Here is a 22,515-nt window from a genome sequence, read left to right on the forward strand (position 1 = left end):
TGAAGCCATGTCACCCAGCACGCACGATCTTGCCTGTTTATCTTCCGAGTTTCTGGCCCGCAATGATCAGCTGTCCTTTGCGCGCATGGTAGTCCCGAAAACAGGCCTGTGCATGTGTGCTGGCCAGCTGATCATCAGACGTGCATGCACACTAGAACCCAGAAGTTTGGCTTTTCCGGATGTGCAGCCCTGACAATCTATAGCATTCCCAGGAATAGCTGGGCCCTAGTACCCTAATACCCTCTTGCCCACATTTTTTTAATCTCATATAGAAAGATTTCTAACATAAATATTTAACCACAATTGTCTGATAACTAGGAACTAGTTCCAAAGCTATCCCGAAACTGTTGGGATAGGTGCTTGGTGTCATTGTCTCTCTGGCTTATAGAGATGGTGACAGAATTCAGCAAATATAGACGTCCAGCTCATTGTCCATTGTTATCTTTTCCCATCCCCCTTTAACAAAAATAAACAGAAACATCTAGTACGAATCTTTCCAGAAATTTTCCTAATGGCATGTTTGGCCTTCAAATGGTTTTTCCTCTTGTTTACTTCCCACCTCCACCTCTTCAGTCTCACAAAACCTTGCAGGATTCAAAAGGATTGTAAAGAATTTTCTCAGACCCTTTTCTCAGCTGCTGTCTCTAAAGTGGGTGGTGTGGGAAGCCAAGAGCTTTATGAAAAAACATGTCTGGGTTTTTAAAGACATACCTGCCTGAATGTGTAGCGTTTAGATGGAATATACAGCTCAGCCCAACAAATAGGAGCCAGTGGGGTTTTTTTTTCCTTTTTACTTCTTGGGTGGTGCCAGGACACACATAGCTTCACATTTAAGTCCTACCCAGATGTGCCACGGTGGAGGTATAAAGGATTCCAGATCCCTACTATTCTCATCAAGGAGTGAAAATGAAAACAAAGATGTGGAGAGAGATGTTGAAGGTCACAAGCAAAATATAAGACAACCTATAAGAGAAAAATAAAATTCTGGTTTATCTATCTTCTATTCTGTGTAGTGTGGAAAATAACCATAGGTTTTCCAGGCTTTGGTCTCATTGAATACTTAAACAGGGGAGAAAATTACAGCCAGCAATCAGGAGATGGAATCGAATTTCAGGACTGAGTTGCATGCTAACTTGTTTCCTTACTCTCATTTTTTTTATTCTAGCAGGCCTAAGCCGTGCTGGCTTACCTTTTGGCCTGGTTCGGCGGGAACTGGCATGCGAGGGCTATCCTATTGAGCTGCGATGCCCAGGCAGTGATGTCATCATGGTGGAGAATGCTAACTATGGTCGCACAGATGACAAGATCTGTGATGCTGACCCCTTCCAGATGGAGAATGTCCAGTGCTACCTGCCGGACGCCTTCAAAATCATGTCCCAAAGGTAAATGGCTTTATAGGTCTCCAGGAAATTTTATGGAGCAATCCTTCTCCCATAATCTTTCTCTGTGTCATGCTAGTAAGTCCCAAAAATGATATTGTAGAGATGGAGAAGTTGCAAAAAAACGCAAAATCTGAGCAGTTTTGCAATTCAATGTCTTAAAAATAACAGCGAGGAGTGTAATTGTTAACTCACACACAATACTGGAATTCAGTGTGACTCCCGGAAGCAAAATGCAAGGAATCTGTTCTTTATTGTAAGGATGAACAAGGACTATCCAGATCACTTGAAATAGGAATTTAATACTATCATCATCATCATCATCATCATCTAGTATAGCTATGGTCATATGCTAGTTTTATTTGGTTCAGTTTAGTAAGATTTTTCTGCAACTAGATTTCACATAATGAACCCTGCATGAAGGAAATCCACTTACAACCTTCAGCTTACTGAAGATGTTTGAAAATATGTTTCATTATAGATACCAGAGCCCACTTTGTCCAGGAGAGGCTAACAAAAGACAGAACGTGCATATGTTTTGGAGTAAATGAGCAGAAAAGGGTGGGTGAGTGGGTCACCTCAAACAGAATAAATTACAAAGGAAACTTGGGAATCCACAGCACTGAAAATGACAACTGCTCAACAATTCAAATCTCAGCCAGTCTACCTTCATTGTTTTGACCCAGAAATAATTCAAGTTTATACAAGCCATCAACTATTCTATTTATTATTCCTCATTAAAATTTCCCTGAAGTCTCCACATATTCCATTATGTATACAGGTCAGGTTTTCACAGACTTTCCAGGAAATCTTTCCATCTAAGTAGTTTGACAAGGTAACTACTTTAATGAGAAATAGTGTGGATAGAATCCATCTTGATTTCAGCAATGCTTTTGACAAGGTTCCCCAGAACATTCTCATTGACAAGTGGGATTTGGATGATAAGGGGAGCTCTATAACTGGCTGGTTAACTGCACTCAGTATTAGGGATGTCAAACTCAATTTGAGGGCTTCATGAGGGCTGAGGTTAACCTCGGGGCAGGGGGAGCGAGCAGGCATAGCTGATTGGGTGGGTGTGGCCAAATGGGTGGGTGTGGCCAAATGGGTGGGCATGACCAGCTTAACACCACTCCCCAAACTGCTGCCATGTTTTCTCTTCGCAATGGGTAGACCGGGCCGAAGCTACGTTGGCATAATCTTTCCTCTTCACATTGGGTAGACTAGGACAGCCCCGCAGGCCGGATCCAGCCCATGGGCCTTGAGTTTGTCAGCCCTGCTCTAGATCAATTTAGAGAGCCAGGAGGACCATTGTCTCAAGGCAGTACTATTAACATTTTTATTAATGATCTGGGCAATAGGATTGGTGGGCTACTTCTCAAATTCATTTAAGAAACAACATTGGGAGGTCTGGTCAGAGAAAAGCAAGATATCCTCACAGGGAAATAAGTAAGGTATTACATTTAGGGAGGGAAAATTCATTGGACATTTAGAAGATGGCTTGGAAGCACTACACTACGTAAGATAATGACTTGGGTGTGATCAGTGACAATAAGCCATGAGCCAGCAGCATGACATGGCAAGTAAAAAGATTAATGCCATTCTGGACTGCTTTAGAGGTAGCATTGTTTCAAAGATGCATGAAGATCTGATTCCCCTTTGCTCTGCACTAGTTACATCATACATGGAGTACTGTGTACTGGGTTTCCATTTCCAGAATATTGACTGGTTAGAAGAACAGTGGTTCTCAATGCTTTCTTCACCACAGGTTCTCTTCAAATACCTTTTGTGGCCATGGGTCATGGCCATGGACCATGGCAAAGGTGCCATGGATAAGTGAGGTGGAGGGAGATGGTTTTTCCATTGCCATAGAGATTTGGCTGCATCTAGTTGCTATTGTTAGTGCATTGTGCAGCAGGATGACATGTGGTCAAAACATAAGGCTCCCAATTGTCTTCAGGCAAGTGAGAGATGAAGTGTCCATTTAGTGAGCTGCATCTGTCATTCCTTTTCCCTAAATGGAAACTAAGTGAAATTTAGGTCTGGTTGTAAAATATACAGCATGGCCATTGGTGTAAACTTGAGCAAGTGATACTGAATTCTGACAAAACAACTTTTCTTTTACTTTATTTTTTCCCCCATGGCTTTATTTAAATGCTTTGTTCTTTTCAAATGGGCTTAAGTGAAATATCTGCTAAATATATGAAGTATATGAATTTGTTTGAAAGCCAGTTTGCAATAATGGTTGAAGCCGTTCAGATAGAATCTAGAAGACTGTGAATTCTGGTCTTGCCTTAGGCATGAAAACCAGGTGGGTGAGTTTGGTCAGTCACTCCGTTTCAGCCACAAGAAGAATACATGGACCAACCACTTCTGAAAACATTGCCAAGAAATGTGCAAAGATTTGTCCAGACAATTTCCAGGAATCAAGACTAACTCAAAGGTGCACACAAACATCCACAAAATTACATAGTAGACTATAATTGGGTGATATTTTTCCCCAGGAAATTCCTTACCAATTTTTGCTCATACCTTTGGCAATTTTAAGGGGGGATAAATTAGCAATTTTTGACTGGTGGGAAGTGGGCAATGATCTCGCATTGGGAGTTTCAGAATATGAATGAAGGGATTTTGGATCCAGTTTGCCCTGGATTCTGCCCAAATTCTGAATTCACCCAATTAATTGACCTGGAAGTTAGGATGGTTTCTTTAGAAACAGAGATATTCAGAATGTTTATTTCTTTCCCCATTTGCCAGTGATGGGAACATCTTTGTTCAATATACTGCAGTTTTTGCCTTTCTTTTATATCATCAGCATCCTCTGTACAGTATTTATTTTAGAACCAATATTTTTCTCTTGCCTTCCAAGATAGAAAGCTTTTTTTCAAAATAGTCACTCATAAGCAAAAATAAAATAAAATAAAAATCCAAATGTGATAAAAGATTGGCCAATTTAATATTTGAAATCTCCAAAAGAGTCTTAAAGGGGTTTCTTTTCAGGCTGCCTTTTTGTGATCTTTGAAAAAATCATTGAGGGCGAGTGTAGAGCCAGATGATTGGAAGAGGACAAATGTTGTTCCTCGCTATCGTAATTCATGCCTTCATCACCTGCGGTGAACTCTACATGGGTCAGCATTTAAGACCATCTAGAAGCTATAATTGGTTCAAACTGCAGCCACTTGCTTGTTAGTGGCACACATCATCAGGAATATTTTACAAGACCCTGCATTAATTTCTAAAAGGCTTCTGGGTGCAGTTCAAGTTGCTGGTTCAGACTTATAAATTCCTATATGATTTGACACTTGGATACCTCCAAGACTGCATTCTCCAGCCTGAATTGAACTGACCAACTCATTTGTTCAGGAAAAACTGTTGGTAGTGCCCCATTTCCATAAGGGGCACTGAAGCATGGAAGGCCTATTTTTTGAAACACAATCCCAATTAAGATCTGGCTGCCCCCCCCCCCCCTTGGTGTGCTCTTGGAAAATGCTGAAAACTAAACTCTTCCAAAGAGCTTTTGTAGCCTGAGGAGGTATTGTTTGGTTTATTTTATTTTATTATTTTTACTTGCTTCAGCTTTGGTTGGAATATTGTTATTTATTTATGGATTACTTATTTGTATTATATGGACATTTTTGTTGCATCATCATCATTATGCACCAAGAGTCCTCAAATACACTAGGTTACAAGTTGAATGAATGAGAAGGGGGGAAAGAGAATCCAAATAATTACAGATTGGTCGGAGGGGCGGGCAAAAGTGTAGGACAGTTTTTAAATCAGATTTTTAATATGGTCCAAATTGTATTGTCATGAGCTAGATATAAACTGATTGAACAATCATATTCAACTAGTGCAGTCATGTGTTCAAGCTAGGAGACGGTGTTGAGCAGCATATTGTGAAGCTCTTGTCTTGGGCTCTATGCTCTTCGACTTATTTGTCTTGGAGGAGAAATTAGTAAATATAAATTTTATATTTGGATGGCCCAAAGACAGAGAAACCACAAACATTTTAAAAGATGGTGTAAAATCAGAAGTCCCTTGACAAGTTGGAGGAGAAACCAGCAAGATACATTTCAACAGGGACAAATGTAAAGTGTTTCATCGGAGTAAGAAAAATGAAAGGTGTGAGTATAGGAATGAAAGAACCCAAACTGAGCAACAGTATATGCAAAAAGAACCTGAGTGTTTTGGTAAATCCCAGGATCAACATGAACCAAGCAAAGTAATAATTCATCTCTGTTCTACATAGGTTCAGACCACATCTAGAATATTGTGTCCAGTTCTGGGCGCTGCAATTTAGGAAGGGCATTGACAAAGTGTGTTCAGAGGAATGTTCAAAACAATGAGGAGTCTGGAAGAGAAATCTTAGGAGGAACATTAGGCAGTATTCTTAATTTGGGGAAAAGAAGACTGCAGGGAAACATGATAGCTGTCTTCAAGTATCTGAAAGGCTGTCATGTAGAAGGCTCGGCAGAATTGTTTAGAGTATTTCAAAAGATACGACAAAAACTATTTGCATTACAACAATGTAGATATTCGTTGGCCATAAGAAAGGACTTCAAAATGGGAAGTGTTGTTCAACAGGGTATTGGAGGGCCTTGGGACCCTCCTCTGTAGGAATTATTTAAAGAGAGGCTGGATGGCCATCTGTTGGAGATGCTATGACAGTGCACCATCCTGCACTGGACAGAAACTTAAAAGTACAGGATCCCCATTGTACATCCCAATGCTTACACTGTACAGTACAAGAGACGTAAAGCACTTCCAAATCCAGCATAGACAATAAAACAATAAAAATTCTAAAAATCTCTGACTAAAAACAGAGGACCAGTTTGGTGTGGAGGTCAAGATACTAGGCTACAAACCAGGAGACTGTGATTTCTGTTTCCACTTTAGGCATCAAATCACTTGGTGATCTTGGGCCAATCATTCTCTCAGCCCTAGGAAGGAGAAAATGGCAAACCATTTCTGGAATCTTGCCAAGAAAACTGCAAGGATTTCTCCAGAGAGTCACCAAGCATCACACTGACTTCAAGGAACCAAAAACAACAACAATAACAACTAAAAATAGAATTGTTTGCTCTATTCCTGCATTTTAACTCCTGTGACATGCATTTTTCCACCCAGTTATAGTGTGTGAACTTTACTTTGGCTTCCCGTGTCTTTTCCCACTATTATTTGCTAATAACTCCAGTTCTGTTCTTTCTCGTATTCTGATTGGTTTATGGGCAGTAGATCTGGCCTCCATTTTACAATTGTGACACAATAGGATTCACTTTCCAAAAAAGCTAATCTGATTTTCTTTTTAAAACTGCTTTTTTTTTGTTCGAATTCTAATGCTGAAAGGAACCATGTGAGCAGTTGCACAGTTCACAACATTATATACAATCAAAAAACTTTCTTTAAATAGCCAGTTTTTAGCTTGATATATATATATTTTTGAGTGAGCTCCCCTTATTTGTCCCAGTTTCTGCCAACCTAGCAGTTCGAAAGCATGTAAAAATGCAAGTAAAAAAATAGAGACCACCTTTGGTGGGAAGGTAACAGCGTTCCATGCGCCTTTGGCTTTTAGTCATGCTGGCCACATGACCACGGAGATGTCTTCAGACTGTGCTCTTCAGCTTTGAAACGGAGATGAGCACTGTCCCCTAGAATCAGGAACAACTAGTACATATGTGCGAGGGGAACCTTTACCTTTACTATTTTTTTTTCTACGTGCAAAATTCCCTCTGCTTAAAGAACACTTTCTCAAAGAGAGAACATGAGATTTGAGGAGTGCAGTTCAGAGAAACACTACAATACATCTGACTGCAAGCTTAGGAGATAGATCAAGATTAAGAAAAAACCTTGGTGGGGGGGAAGAATTGAACACAGTAACAGAATTGTGAAAATTAAGCAATAGACAATTTTCTTGAATCCAAATGAGGTGCACATCTGTTTCTCGCCAAGAATTGTGCAAAAGTTGGGAAGCTCTTTTCGGCCCTTCGAATGAGGCATTCAGAGATGTGGGACATTAGTATGTGGATTTTTCAAATAGAATGCTATAACCACCTGACTAGATGCTGACTGATAGGGCTGGGCAGGCCTTAGAAGCACCGCTGCCCTAACCTTGTCCAACTTATTTTACAGGTAAACTGAGCTCCTGTGAAAGCAGGTGGTGCCTGTTTGGTCCCGGTAGGCCTAAGCTGATACCGGCTCCAGTTGCTTTGGCAGCCGACAGCCCCTGGGAATCCCCCTCCAACCTCTCTTGCCTGTTGCATCAGCCTTTTGAGGAGAGCAGGTGGCAGGAGCTAACGAAGTGGGAAATAAGGGGACTGTGATTCTTAGATCCCCTTCTGGACCTCCGTTCTGCTAAGATCCGAATTATTTAGCAATAGTCTATGAGGAGAGGCTGTTTCCTTGAAATGTCAGATTGTATCTGGAAGGATAGGTTGGAGAATTGTTTTTTTTTTTTTAATCATATACAGTTTTTATAATTTGGCTGGTTTCATTTGGGGATCAGATAATAATGTTCATTATTACCTGATCCCCAAATGTACCAGATCAAATTTGCTCATCCGTACTACTCCCCCTTCCCCACCTTTCCCCATTTTCTGCTTGCTTTTAAGATGTAGTAAGTTCAATGTTTTTTTTTATAGTACATTTCTTATAGTACATTTCTTATATTGGGCCGGATGGGCCTATTATCCAACAGCAGAGGAGGAACTAACTGGATTGTATTTTGCCCCTATAAGACAATATCCATGTCTAAACAGTAGTGCTCTGCAAGAGTTATGCATCTTCTTCAAATACATGTTGGATCTTGACTGGAAAGAAATTTAGCTCAAGCATCTATGTGCGTGCATAGATTTCTGGACACACTTTAAATACCAACCTTCAATTTTTGAATTTTATTTGAATTTGCTTGGGATGGTCTGTGTTGAGATCTGCCTCTCAGAATGTAGCCAGCTGCTACAGTAGTCGGCCTATCATCATCACTTCAGGGAAAAGTATTTTTTTCAAATTTCTGACAAGTTTTCAGTGGACCAGTTCTGTTGTGGGATGAGTGGAGGACTCCCTAAATGTACATTAGGATAGGCATATTTTGTTTTATTTGAGATTAGCACATGCATCTGAAGCTTTGAATAATGGGTGCAGAGGTGGGTTTTTTGGTGGTTTTTTTTTTAAGTTCTGGAAAGCAAGTGCAATTAAAAGTGTCAGTCAGTTCCATCTAGTGGCTTCCCTTAGAACTGCATTGTGTCTCTGCCTTAATAATATTTCCTCATTTTCCTTTCTCTTTCAGGTGCAATAATCGGACACAGTGTGTAGTGGTGGCTGGCTCAGATGCTTTTCCGGACCCTTGCCCTGGCACCTACAAGTACCTGGAAGTCCAATACGACTGTGTCCCCTACAGTGAGTTCATTTCACATTGTATTATGATGCATCATCTTGTTTCTGTTCTTGATCCAAATGAGATCCCCGCCTGACCCAGGGAGGAGAGATTCCACAGGCTGGCACACCCATCTATCAGCACAGAGCAGGGGATCTACATAGGAAAAAAAAACTACTTAGCACTGAAACAAGTCTTGACTATAGTGCCTCTTGTGCCAGCGGATTTCAATGGCTAAAATAATAATAGAGCTCACCCAATTCCCAAGTTCTAAGAATGGGATTGGATCTAATGCATTAGTTCTGGAAAGCTGGGCAAGAGGAATCCTAATCATTCCATTGTCAACTTACCTTGTGTTGGATGATCACTGTTTTCATTTCTCCGCCTTTTCTTGCCATCCAGTAGTTTGTATCCTTGGGTGCCAAGTTCATGACCGGGCCCAAAGGTCTAGTTTTAAATTTGGGGGATAGTAATTTTGAGCAAAAAGGTTTTGTTTTTTTAAAATCAGATTTTGAATGAAGGCTGAATACCAGTTCCTTTTTATATTATTACCCGATTCCTCTATCACCTTTGAGCATCTAGAGCTAAATATTGCCCAGCATTGGTCTTTTCCAGGATCAATCATATTTCAGTCCGTCTCCCCTGAAGCCAAATTTAAGAAAAATAAAAATTTATCACAGAACGGGCCTTCAGGAAAAAATGTTCTCCCCATATAAGGCCACCCATGTGTTAGGTGCAGGGGTTTAACATCCTAACATATGCTGTATGTTTCTGATTGTTGTAGATTTGTTTTTGTACATACATATGGATCAATAGCATTTAGCTAACCCTTATGTGAGTGTCCATCTAAAAGATATACCCACACTCTATGTATTCTATATCTATATAAACATATGGATATACATACATACCTTCATATTCATGCTTCATTTGATCTACGTATATATGTATGTATGTATATATGTATGTATATGTATGTATGTATATATGTAGATATATATGCATGTGTGTATATATATACATACAAACATACATACATACATACATACATACATACATACATACATACATATACATTGCATACATGCATATATGGACTGCCCATATGGATGGTGCAGTGAGGTTTATGGCTATCTCCATGTTGGTGTGCATGCACATGACTCTCTGTATGTATGCATATGCATGTCTCAACGTTCTGGTGTGTGCTTGGAGGTGGTTTTGTGTGCTTTGTGTTAGAGCTAAATCATCTGGGTGGTGGGAGGTGGGAACCTGTTTTGAATGTAGCCATGGCAGCAGGACGAAGGGTACTGCCTCTTGCCAGAGGAGAAGCAAGTGGAAAATGACTCTGCCACATGGCTGTCCTCAGGCGCTGAGGTTAGAGTTTTTGCACCCACACCACATGCTTTGAATGCTGCTAAGCTCAACTGGGTGTATGACCATTTGGGTATATGTACATTTCAGTTTTGAGTGCCTGTATGAGAGCCCACATGGTGTGAGTGTTATATCAATGGCCTTATAAGTATGTCTATGCATATTTATTGAATGTGGCCCCGTATGTGCTTGTACCATCATCCAGACTAAGATACTTAAGATGAAACTTGACTGCTGTTCTCTTTCTTGGACAAAGAGGAAATCAAGGTAGGCATCCCTTAAAAAATAAAGATAAGTCAATTATTTTTCTCAAAAAGGATGTGTGATTTTAAAAAAAACCACTCACAAGTATGCTAATAAATTGAACTTTAGGAGAGTTTTGGTTTCCTGGCTTGTGAGATAATTGTGAAAATTGGAAATAGGACAGTTTTCTATTAGAAGCTGCCCTTGTCTCCTGGAATCCATCTTTTTTCATTCCTATTGAATAGTCGCGGGGGTGAGGGTGATATAACTGCCACTCCCTGAACTAGTTTCGCAACACTAGGACTTGCTGAGGAATCTGAATTAAAACTGGATCCTATCATGTTGTGGCGGTTGATCAAGGAAGAAACTTTTTTATTTCAGAGTAGCTTCACAAAGCCTGACTTAAACCTATTTCTCTTTGTATGGCCAGTTTGGGATGTCCTTGATCCTGATCAAATCTAGTAAGTCTCACCTGGCAAGCCTGATAAAAGCTACTGAATGGCCAGTTTGGGATGTCCTTCCTCCCTGGGTCAGCAACCGATACACCCTCTCCTTTCCTGTTCTGTTATTTGGGGTCTGTGGAGAGATTGGGTCTTCCTTGCTTCATACCTTACCCATTCTCCACTGGGGCTTGGGTCCATGTGGGAGGGATAAATCATTCAGGGTGTATCCCCCTCCCTTCATGCTAATACCCCTTTGGTTTCTCCTCACAGATGAAATGGAGTGAATGCAGGGCAGACGTGGCCTCTTAACTTCTTAACATTCATTCCTGCCCCTTTTCCTTCCAGCTACCTGATGGTGCCGAAATAAATCAATCAACGCTCATCTCAGGGTGTAACCAGTCCTGACCCCTCAGAGTTAACAGCATTGAGAATATACCAAACCAGCAAAGGGCACTAAATTATTGGTTTATAAAAAGGGGAGAAAAGTTGCAGATGGTATTCTGGTAGGAAAGCAGTATGGCTGGATGTACCAAGGAGCATAGCTGTGGAAATAACTGTCTTCTCAGCACAGGTGACCTCGGGGCCTGGAAATGACCCACTGCAACCATTTGCATACATCGCAGTTTATGTATTATTCATATAAGTAATATTTACATATGAGTACATTTACAAACTCATTTCTTTAGTTTTACACTTTTCCCCCCTGTTCAATCAAATCCAGTTCTCAGAGAGCCCCTGGACAAATCTCTGCAGTTTTCTTGGCAAAGAATTTCAGAAGTGGTTTGCCATAGCCTTCTTCTCTCAGGGGTTGAGAGAAAATGATTGTGCCAAGGTTACCCAGCTGGCTATGTGCCTGAATTGGGGCTAGAACTCACAGTTTCCTGAGGCCTTAACCACCACACCAAGCTGGCCCTCAGTTTTACACATAGTCATATGGATATTACATATGCACATGTTTCTGTAATTTAAAATGTTTGTATTCATGCATTATGTGTATATGTACAAAGGCATATGCACACAAACGCCCTTATATTTTTTCAATCTCATGCAAAAAGACATATTTTTATATATGTAGTATTGTGTACAACAGAGGTATGTATTGTATGGATGCAGACAAGGATGGCCATGTAGATCTGTTGGTACACTTCATGTTTATTTAGGAATTCCATACCAAGTTTTCCTTATCACGAAAATGCACTAGCTAATTTACTTATATATATTTTTCCCATGAAGGACTTTACATAGCATTGTTTAGGCATTCATCCACCACGTTTTTGAAATTGTGGATAAGCAAGTTAGTATGAACTCTTCCATGATCCCCTTTCCCCTCCTTTTTTCTCACATTCTGGTCTTGGCATGGAGAGATGTTGACTTAGGCTAAACCAAAGGTTTCTATAAAAACCATTTAATGAATGAGTCCATTCCAAGCTAGAATATCCGCACACATATCTAGAGTGGACATCAACAACTTCCAAGCCACAGTTTATGAAGCCAAGGATATAGCATGGCTAAGTGAAGCCATTATTCCTTCTTTTAAAAATGCCTTGTGGTCACATTGGGCTTTCTGTAGAAACAGAATCCAGTACCTGCTCTTGTTACACCTCGTCCTGTCTCTGTGTTTCTGCTATTCTCCGCTGGTTGCTCTATCCTGTTTATTTAAACAGGGGAAAAGCTTGACCCAATGCTGTTTCTGTTGGGCTCAGGACTGGGGCAGGTGATGGGAGGGAAAAGCAAGACACTGGAGTTGTGGCGGGGAGAGATGGGTCACAGAGTGAGAGCAGAAATGAGAGTGGCCTCTGTTGTCAGATCCTTTTTGCTTCTTTCTTTGCAGCTCCTTCCACTCTAACCATACACCAATCTTCCTTCCTCAGGGGCCAGTCTGTCATGTGGAAAAATAATACCATTTAATGTGTCCTATTTTTTTGGTTTTGTTTTTTTTAAGTGGATTTTTATTATGATGTCAATATTTTTTTTTTAAACACAACCTCCCTCTTCCCTACCTTCTTTCAGCTTCCTCCCAGCTATCCTTTCTCTTCTTTCACTCCACCTTTTTCTGCCGCTTGCTTCCTTTGCTTTTTCGTAGGCCAGGGGTACTTGGGTTCCTCTCTGCTTGAGGGATTTTTTTCAAATGATGGGATGTGGATATTTAAGCACCTTGTGATGCCACCACCCGCCCAGGAAAGGTAGCTATTCGTACAGTATCTGGATTCTCTCCTATAAATGATTGAAATGGTTGAGGAGTTGCCAAACAAGACTTGTTAAAACTAGGCAAAGAACAGGAAGTTGCAGGGAATTGTGCCAGAAAGAGTATTCAAGGGTCCACATTTTTGAAGCCTGACCTTAGTAGTCCCTATTGGTAATTTAAATATTTATATCCACATTGGGCAGATTTAGATTAGATGAAAAGCTTCATATTGTCAACAGTTTTGCAGGAGATGGTCCAGATTTCTAAGGTGAATGTATGGTGTAGTTTTCAACAGGTTCTTTATTCATAATTGGTAAGAGCTTACTTCCTCTTAATTTGGCTATTTGTATAAATAATATAATTGATCAGCTGAGCTTAGGCCCAGAGATATGTTTGAGCCCTTGTTTAGTCACAAATTCCTAGAATGGTTGATATCAACAACTGTCTTGTTGCTGTGGGGATAAATGGAGGAGAGGCCTCCTAAAGTAATGTCAGCTCTTAGAGAAAATGTGTGTTTTTGTGGCCACCTGAAAAAAAAACACGATTTTATTGTGGAGTAGAGAAGCCATCGTTTCTCTAAAGGAGGGCATCCTACATCGAAGAGCTGGGCCCAAGGTGAAGTAGGAGTGCCCTTCACTAGGGAAATGTACTGCTCACCAGCTCTGTGAAGTCATAGCATTTCACAGCATTGCAAAAAAAGCAAACAAACCAGTTTTCCTGCAATTTCACCTATACCGTATTTGAGCAAGAAATAAATTGGTTGATCTCTTCAACGCTGCCAGCATGATAGGATTGGAGAGATCCAGAACTGCTTTCAGAGCAGTACAGAATTCTTATGAGGTGCTGTAGGAATCAAGATATGTGAGGAGGAGGAGGAATTGGGAGGCGTAATTCCAGAGAGCATTAAAAACAAATTTTGAGCCTTAATTCAGACAACCTTATTGCTTAATTTCACACAGTGTGTTCCTCCTTTCTTAACACTATGTCACATGTGTCTCCAGTTTTGGTTGTAATTAAAAAAAAAAAGGAAGAGATACTGCTTATCTGAGGTGTACTTGGCTACATTTTTCAATCTATTTTTAAACAGGGTTTGGAAATTTAAAAACACATACACACACAAATCAACAAAACTTGTTTGCTGAAGGCAAAAATAGGATAGGTATACACATCAAGAAATGAAATTCCTTTTAGACTGCCTTTAGCTGTCTGCCGAAACAAATAAAATCGTATTATCTGTTTCATTTGAAGTCAGTTCCATAGCCCAGAAGTGGCTACATTCAGGCTTGTGAGTTCTATTTAATTTTTCTTTTCTCAAATCACAGGAGTAAAACCAAGGCTTTATACATACATGGAATTAAAAATGAAGGCATCTCTAGGCACAAACCTGGGGATCTGAATTCAATATCTGAATGAACTAAATGCTGAGTTATTTCACATGAAAGTCCATTCTTGTCAGCTCCAAGGTTTTTATTATTATTACTATTTCACTAACAGATTTAGGCAGAAGAAAATCTTACAGTTAACTATTTTTAAACAATTGGAAGACATTGCAAATTTACTGCAAACTACTCTTAAGGTCTACCAGTAAATACAAATTTAGTTTCTGTTTTTCCTTGCCCTAAATAATGGAATCATTATGACTACTCCCAAAAATGTTTGTAAAATGTTTAATAAGGATATGTCTTGAAAGATCCTTCTCTGTTATTCGGAGAAATAAGTTCTAAAGGTTTATTGGGGGGGGGGGTTGCTTTAGAGCCATGAAATCTGACTTAATATATGTCTGAAGGGTAGAAAATAAAAATATGTAGTCATTCTAGCTGTGCTATGAGTGGATGGTTTAGATCAGGGGTGTCAAACTCGTATTGTCACATCGCTACGTGACATATCGTGACTTTTTCCCTCTTCGCTAAAACGGGAATGGGCGTGGCTAGTGTGTGATGCATCTGACCCACGGGCCATGAGTTTGACACCCCTGGTTTAGATTGAACTCACTTTTTAAAAGATTATTATTATTATTATTATTATTATTATTATTATTATTATTATTATTAAAATTATTTTGGCTCAGTTTGTTAGCAGGGGTCAGGAAATAATACTTATACTGTTCCATTAGATTTAGAGGAGCATGTTCAATTTTTGGCATCACTTTAAAAAAAGAATAAGAAAAAAAGATATTATAAAGAATTGAAAGGAAGTATGCTTGAATTGCCTATTAGTGTTCTAAAACAGGTGAAGATAAAATGGACTTTTAAGTGGCTTCAGCTACTTCGATAATTCCATAGAATGTCAAATAATAGTTGCAGTGGCCAATGACAGTAGGACTAAAAGCAGTAGATTTATGGTGTGGTACAATAGAAGTGCTGGAATGTTCTTGTAGTAACAAGAGCAGCTAACAAAGGAACTAATTGCTGAAATAAACAATAGCGTAGGTACAAAGTGACTAGATATATGAGGAAAGTTTTAAGACTTGCTGCAGAGTCCATGTTTCTTTAAAGAGCTCTGGGTTGATTTATTTTAATAGAACAAGTCTTCATCATTCTATTTTTTTCCTCATTGATTCTCTGCTCACATCTATGTGTTGGCAAAATTGGAGGCCCTTGCTGTCTCTAGCTGCAATCTACTTGTCCTTATTTATGAGCACTTGCAAATGCAGTCTCCTTTTATCCTGATCTTCTTCACTCAGACCATTTCTTCTAGGCTTCCAATGTTCCAATTCCACTTCTGACTAGGGAGCTAGTGGTGCGTAATTCTTGGAAAACCCCGGGAAGTGGTTCTCATAGGTCAACCTTGGGACCCAATTAGCCAGAAATGTCCTTTGCCAATGGAGGCGACAAATAGTGTAGGCTTTTGCGACTTACGCAATTGTGGTTCTTTACGTTCTTTTGTGAGAACTTAGGAACTTCGTCTACCGGATCTCCTTTTAATACCATAATGCTGCACATGTTTTTTAACATATAAAATGTATAATTGGTTTTATATCATTTTTTTTAAAGGCAGTAAAGTATGGTGTTAATTTGGTTAACCTAAGGATCAGAAATACCTTCCTTCCCCTCCACACACACACTTTTGATTGGTTTGATAATCCAGAACTGGAATCTCCTTCTTAAAGTTGATTCCAGCAACAAAATTAGATGTCTAGGCATATTTTTTCTTACAAAAATCTGCAGTGTTAGCCAAGTGCCAGTCAATTGTTGTTTGACTTCCTAAAAGGGTTGTCTTTTAATTTTGGAGACCCTCTGTTCCATAGGCTTAGTATAAATTAGCTAATTTTAAACTCATCTGAGTGACAGTTTCTTGATGCTTCAAGATCCTGCTGGCTTCAGCTGTCCTACCATCATTCCTTGTATCCTTGTTTACATACATATATTCACACAATTTAGATTCATTCCTTTATGTATATAACAAACTTGAGATTGAGATTGAGATTTGTTTTATTTATATGCCGCCCTATTCCCTACAGGGACTCAGGGCGGCGAACAACTCAAACGGGAAAGGGAACAGATAAATACAAGACAAGCAGTTAAGATAGCCAACAACCACACCTGTCGAGAGGGGAAGGGAGCTCATCAACCCCAGGCCTGCCGACACAGCCAGGTTTTAACGGCTTTTCGGAAGGCCTGGAGAGAGGTGAGGGTCCGAATCTCTGCGGGGAGTTCGTTCCAAAGGGCCGGAGCTGCAACAGAGAAGGCCCTCCCCCGGGTCGTAGCCAGATGGCATTGGCTAGTACAGTGTTTTTCAACCACTGTGCCGCGGCACACTAGTGTGCCGTGACATAGTGTAAGGTGTGCCGTGGGAAAATTACTTTATATATAGTCAATATAGGCACAGAGTTAAATTTTTTTAACATTTTCTAATGGTGGTGTGCCTTGTGATTTTTTTCATGAAAAAAGTGTGCCTTTGCACAAAAAGGTTGAAAAACACTGGGCTAGTAGACGGAACCCGGAGGAGGCTGACCCTGTGCGATCTAATGGGTCTTTGGGAGGTAATTGGCAGTAGGCGGTAAAACTTGTATTTATAAGGCTCATAAATAATAGATAATAGATAATAAGTATCTAATAAGCCTTCTCATAAATTTTGGGAAGAAATTCTAATCTTCTGAATTACAACATGTTGGCAATCCACTTATATTATGTGGAGCCCTGATGGCACCATGGTTAGAATGCAGTACTACAGACTAACTCTGCCCACTTGCAGAAATTTGATCCTGACCAGTTCAGGGTTGACTCAGCCTTCCATCCTTTCGAGGTCAGTAAAATGAGGATTATGAGGGAATATGCTGACTCTGTAAACTGCTTAGAAAATGCTGTAAAGCACTATGAAGCAGTATATAAGTCTAAATGCTTTTGCTATTATTCATTATTTTATTCATGATGTAAATGATCAGTAAATTTGATGTCATGTACTGCATAGGCTGATTCTGACCATTAGCATTGGTGTATTTTTAGCAATTCAGAGAGTTGCTAACACCCAGTAGATGCAATGGATTACAACACCCATCTGTAATATATTGTCAATGGTCATATGAGTTAGGATTATTAGTTCTTACAGAGGATATCACATTGGTAAAGTCTGATCCAGAGTTTCACTAATTGAAAAATAAAAAAAAATCCTCTCTGTTAATGTTAAAATTTTAATGTATGCTAAAGGCACCGAAAAGTTAAAATTAATCTCTCTAAAAGATAATTTGGAGAATTATAGAAACAGAACTTGAAGGTACTAAGAAATTATAATTTATCTTATTCTATAACTTTTGCCAAGCCATCTGGGACTTATACAGTGTTCCCTGAAGTTTTGGATTGTGAAATGTAAAGTCTCCTTTAATTTCTGATGATTTCATGGGCATGTCCATATAGTTTCCTTGGCAACCAATGAAAATGGTTTGCCATTACTTTCTTCTGGGAATTTTTTTTAACTCTAGTCTGTGCCTTGAGCATGTCCTGGTAGACTCCCTGGATAGTACTAGCATGACCTGCATTTGCTTAGCAAAATTTCCATTGTGTTCCTGTGTGTATATATTTATACCATTTGCTTATGGCAACTTTGTTAATTTTATGAAAGTGCTCTTTATACATCTTTCTGCAGTTGAAGACAAAGTTCATCTCCAGTAATCTTACTATTTCGATATTTCTTTTTACTCAAATTTTATTCTTTATTGATAGTAGACTATATAAAGCAGAAAGAAAGATCTAATTACAGATATTTCTATAAAGGTCACAGTCAAAACATTAAAAGAAAGCGCAAAGAAACTTTAGAGATAAACCTATTCTAAATATGGAAGTTCCAATTAGATATCATGACTAGTAGATAATTGGGACAAATTTTCTATGAATTTGTGTTGCCCAGTCTTGCCTTTGCCACACTATAGAGCTACCCTTTATTTACACTCTGAACTGCAGCTTAAATTAGACCCAAGTTGCTATTGGGCTCAGATCACGATTTGGTGTGATTGCTACTGTATGCCATAATTTATATTGAGTTCAGAAAGGTTTCAACTTCATTCAAACCACAGCTCTCCTTATAGCACTATACTCTTGTTTTTGCTTCCTGCTTCTTATTATAAAAAATTCCATCAGAGAGTAAAGACATGCTACTTCTGACATTTCCTTCTTATATATCTGCTTAATTTTGTCCTGTGTAACATTGATATTACAATATATGTAGATTACTCTATAGATTATTCAGAAGTCACCACTCCAATGTATGTTGCTTTAGATCTGATTTTGGGAGAATAAATGTATCTAAAGAAACGAGGCCTGACAGACCTTAACTTATATATTTTGTTAGGTTAAACTAATTAATAGAAAACCATATACAGACTATGATATTAACAATATAATATAAATGCAACATTATAATTATGACAATAAAACACGCCTGGAAAATTATGTTGTAAACTGATCAACTCCAGAAAATTGGTCCATATTTCTTGAAAATCTGAATTGTTAATATGCGTTGTTTTTTTACCAGTTGAATTGTGTGTGTGTTTGTTGTTTTCTTCAACAAGAAAAAAGAAACACACATATATGTATATGCATATGTATATATTTCATTCAGTTGTGTCCGATTCTTGGAGACTGCCTGATCAAGTTCCTGCAGCTTTCTTGGGAAGGGTTTTAAGAAGTATTTTGCCATTGTCTCTTTTCTAGGGCTGAGAGAAAATGAATGGCCCAAGGTCATGTAGTTGGCTTTGGTGGTAGAACTCCCAGATTCCCAGCTCTTCTTATATGACTACTTTCTAAATTATTCACCTGCCATCTATCATATCTCTTCTATTTGAGGCCAGTCTTCGGAATCTTCCATTTGTCCATTGAAGATTGGGTATTTCTTATAGAGATTCTCTAAGCCCTTTATCAGAAACACCTGGCATGAGAATTGGAAAATCTAGTAACTGTTTAATTTTGAACGTGAACCTCTGATTTGATATTTTAATCTAGCTATGAAGTTGAGAAACCGTAACTGAATGGCAGAATGCCTTCATAAAGCCCTAACCTAGATTGAGGGATGGATCTTCCTAGAATGTTTTCACAGCTACTTCCAAGTTAGCAGAACATTAGTTAGACCCTAAAAAATGGTGGACTTCAACGTCTACAAAACTGCAGAAAATGTGTTTATTTACAGCTATACTTATACGTTTAGATGCTGCCCCTCTAAGAGCTCTCAGCAACTTACAAAAGTATACATTTAACAGGTAATTCTGAACAGTTTAAAAATTCTAAAACAAGGGTTAAATTCAGAAGTTTAAAGTTACAGGTGAAAGCCGGTTTAATGCAGACATAAGGGAACCAGGCAAAAACTGGGAGACTCTGAAATCTTGCCCCGCCCTACGCATGAAGCCAGCTGGGTGAACATGGAGCAGACCCCTCTCTCATCCCTAGACAGGAGGCAATTGCAAACCCACTTCTGAAATCTTGCCAAGAAAACTGCAGTCACCAGGAGTCAACATTGACTTGAAAGCCCCAAAAGGTACAGGTAGAAGGGTTTTAAGCCCCTTCCTCAGGACTAATTGGAATGGTGACTGCAATATATTCCATACTATGACCTTCCCTTGGGCAGAACAAATTTGCTGTTGATGTATTTGTGGTGAGACCCATTTAAAAAATACCCCATAGAGCAGTGTTTCTCAACCTTGGCAACTTGAAGATGTCCGGATTTCAACTCCCAGAATTCCCCAGCCAGCGAATGCTGGCTGGGGAATTCTGGGAGTTGAAGTCCGGACATCTTCAAGTTGCCAAGGTTGAGAAACACTGCCATAGAGTCTGCCCCTCATTTTAAGGAATAGACTGGCAATCTATTTGGTCCTACGCCATGAGGAAAAGGGATATAGGAACAATACTAACATGTAGAAATGTATATTGATTTATAATTTACAGACGACTAGTTTTGGTTGGATTTAGAGTAGGCGAACCGGTAGTGCATGTCTGTGGTCAGGTTGGGGGTATGCGTTCCATAGACGTTAAGTAAAGATTTGGGGGATTTTTTTTCTTTTCTTTTCAGTCTTACTCTTTCCCTTTTCCATATTTCTGCTTACTCTTTCTCTCTCCCCAATTCTGCTCTTTCCTCCTGCAAATGCTTTCCACCCAGCAGACCCCCCCTTTTGTGTTTCTTTCTTTTGTTGTCCTTCCTGGTTGGTTTTGATTTCTGATTTTTCTTTTGAAGGGCAATGTCGCTGGCACCAAGTTTAAGGGCGGGTGGGGAGGAGGACCCCGCACATCTCAAACTGTTCAGATACGGTCAGGAGGGGGAGACCCAGGGGAGACCTCCCCCAGCAAACCCCACACACTCTCTGCCTTGATGTGACTCCAAAGCGGGAGGGGCTGGTGTTTGTTGGGCTGGTGGGAAGATTGGGGAGGGTGGGAGATGGACAGTTGAAGAAAAAAAATGGTTACTTTTAGGGTGGGGGGCAGAAACAAAAGGAATTTAATCTCTTTTCTCTTTTTTTTCCTTCTTGCACCTTTTTTTTCAATATATTTTTTCTTCTCTCCCTTCGATGCATAAAGTAGAAGTGGAACAGAAAGGTAAACAACAACATTACCACTGACCCCACCCCTAACCCAGCACCTTGTTTTTTTTTTTCTCTGTGGCCATATTTAATGTGACCTTCCTTTCCCTCTTCTCCCTGCCCCGTCTTCTCCTAACCTCCCACCTGCCCTCCCCTTGGCTTCCCTTCCTCTTCTTTCTTTGGTCTCACTAATTCCAATTGGCATCCTCTCTAGAAACAAATCTGCCAATCACTAAACAGCCACTCAGCAAATAAAGGAGGTAAAGCCATCATCTAACAACAGCCCTGCCAAACGTTCCATGTTTCCGTGCTCACATGTGGAGGGGAAGCACCATGAATGCTTGGGCGATGCCTGTCCTTCTCTGGTTTTGCTTCCTTCAGGGGAAATACACTTTTCCAAACCGTTCTTGCCTGCGTCTTTTATCATTCAACTGATTTTCTCTGCTCCTTTCTTCATGTTTCCATGGCAACCAACTGGGTACCTTGGCCTACCTCAACCACTTTTCTTTCTTTCTTTCTTTCTTTCTTTCTTTCTTTCTTTCTTTCTTTCTTTCTTTCTTTCTTCTTTCTATACTTACAATTTTTTGAAATTACAAAAGAACAATAGGTGTTTGTTTGTTTTTAAATTTAATCCCCATGCTTTGATTTCAATTTGGGCATTTCCAAACACTTCTTCCTGGGCTTCCTATGTATTTTTTAAAAAAGTCTTTACATGTATGCATTGATCATTGTTACCATTATGGAAGCCATTTGGGTTTAGACATTCAACAAGATCCCAGATGTTATGCATACCTTTTGATCCTATATTCAGCAAATCAATGGGGCCTTTTTTCCTTCCCCCAAACTACGTGTTCAGCCTCAAATTGCTCTCCTGCAATGATAGGTTTTTTTTTAATCCACTATTGGGTGCAATGGGGATATTCTTTTGCGCTTCTTACGCATTGGAGCCTCTCCCCAACTTCCAGAAGTGTGGGTTGTCCCTGACTATGGTGACCGGAGATGATGAGAGCTGTAGTTTAGTCAGGATACCACCAGGTTGAGGAACTCTACAATTAGTAGTATACTTCCTAAGGAATAGATGCTGACGCTAGGCATCATCCTAAGCAAGGATAAACTCATCCTTCGCTATGCTCTGACAAGCAAAGTGAATCATGTGTGGCTAAAGCTGAGTGTTAATGACTTCATTTGTAATCCATACTTCAGTGGAAATTTCACTCAAAGCTTGTACAGTTCTTTGATGAGAATTCCCAAGCTGTATCTCAGATTGAGCTTACTTGCCTTGCGAATATACTCAGAGTTGGCTTGAAAAGCCTTTTTTCTCTTTTTGGTGAGCCTTACCTATCAAGATGACATGGAAATCAGATAAGCCCAAAGTAAGAATATGTATGCAGTCAATTATTCTGCTATACCAGTGGCTCCCAAACTTGGCAACTTTAAGACTTGTGGACTTCAACTCCCAGAATTCTCCAGCTCTGCTGGCTGGAAAATTCTGGGAGTTGAAGTCCACAAGTCTTAAAGTTGCCAGGTTT

The 22,515-nt window shown here is 39.6% G+C and overlaps 1 protein-coding gene across 4 annotated transcripts in view; it reads left to right on the top strand.

Annotated features, from left to right (window-relative positions):
- ADGRL1 (adhesion G protein-coupled receptor L1) overlaps positions 1–22,515 on the top strand; it is a 141,535-nt gene that overhangs the window by 83,012 nt on the left and 36,008 nt on the right. For 3 of the 4 annotated variants that reach the window (XM_087709724.1, XM_087709723.1, XM_087709727.1), the window contains exons 3-4: positions 1,166–1,382; positions 8,659–8,768. In XM_087709724.1, the coding sequence (XP_087565850.1) occupies positions 1,166–1,382; positions 8,659–8,768 (327 nt within the window). Of the gene's footprint in view, positions 1–1,165; positions 1,383–8,658; positions 8,769–21,200; positions 21,247–22,515 lie in introns of those variants that run through there. The other variant, XM_087709726.1, reaches the window with a different exon arrangement.

This window comes from Thamnophis sirtalis, unplaced genomic scaffold, assembly GCF_051295495.1.
Source record: "Thamnophis sirtalis isolate CommonGarterSnake01/CBP01778 unplaced genomic scaffold, rThaSir2_p1.2 scaffold_3, whole genome shotgun sequence".
Lineage (NCBI taxonomy): Eukaryota > Metazoa > Chordata > Lepidosauria > Squamata > Natricidae > Thamnophis > Thamnophis sirtalis.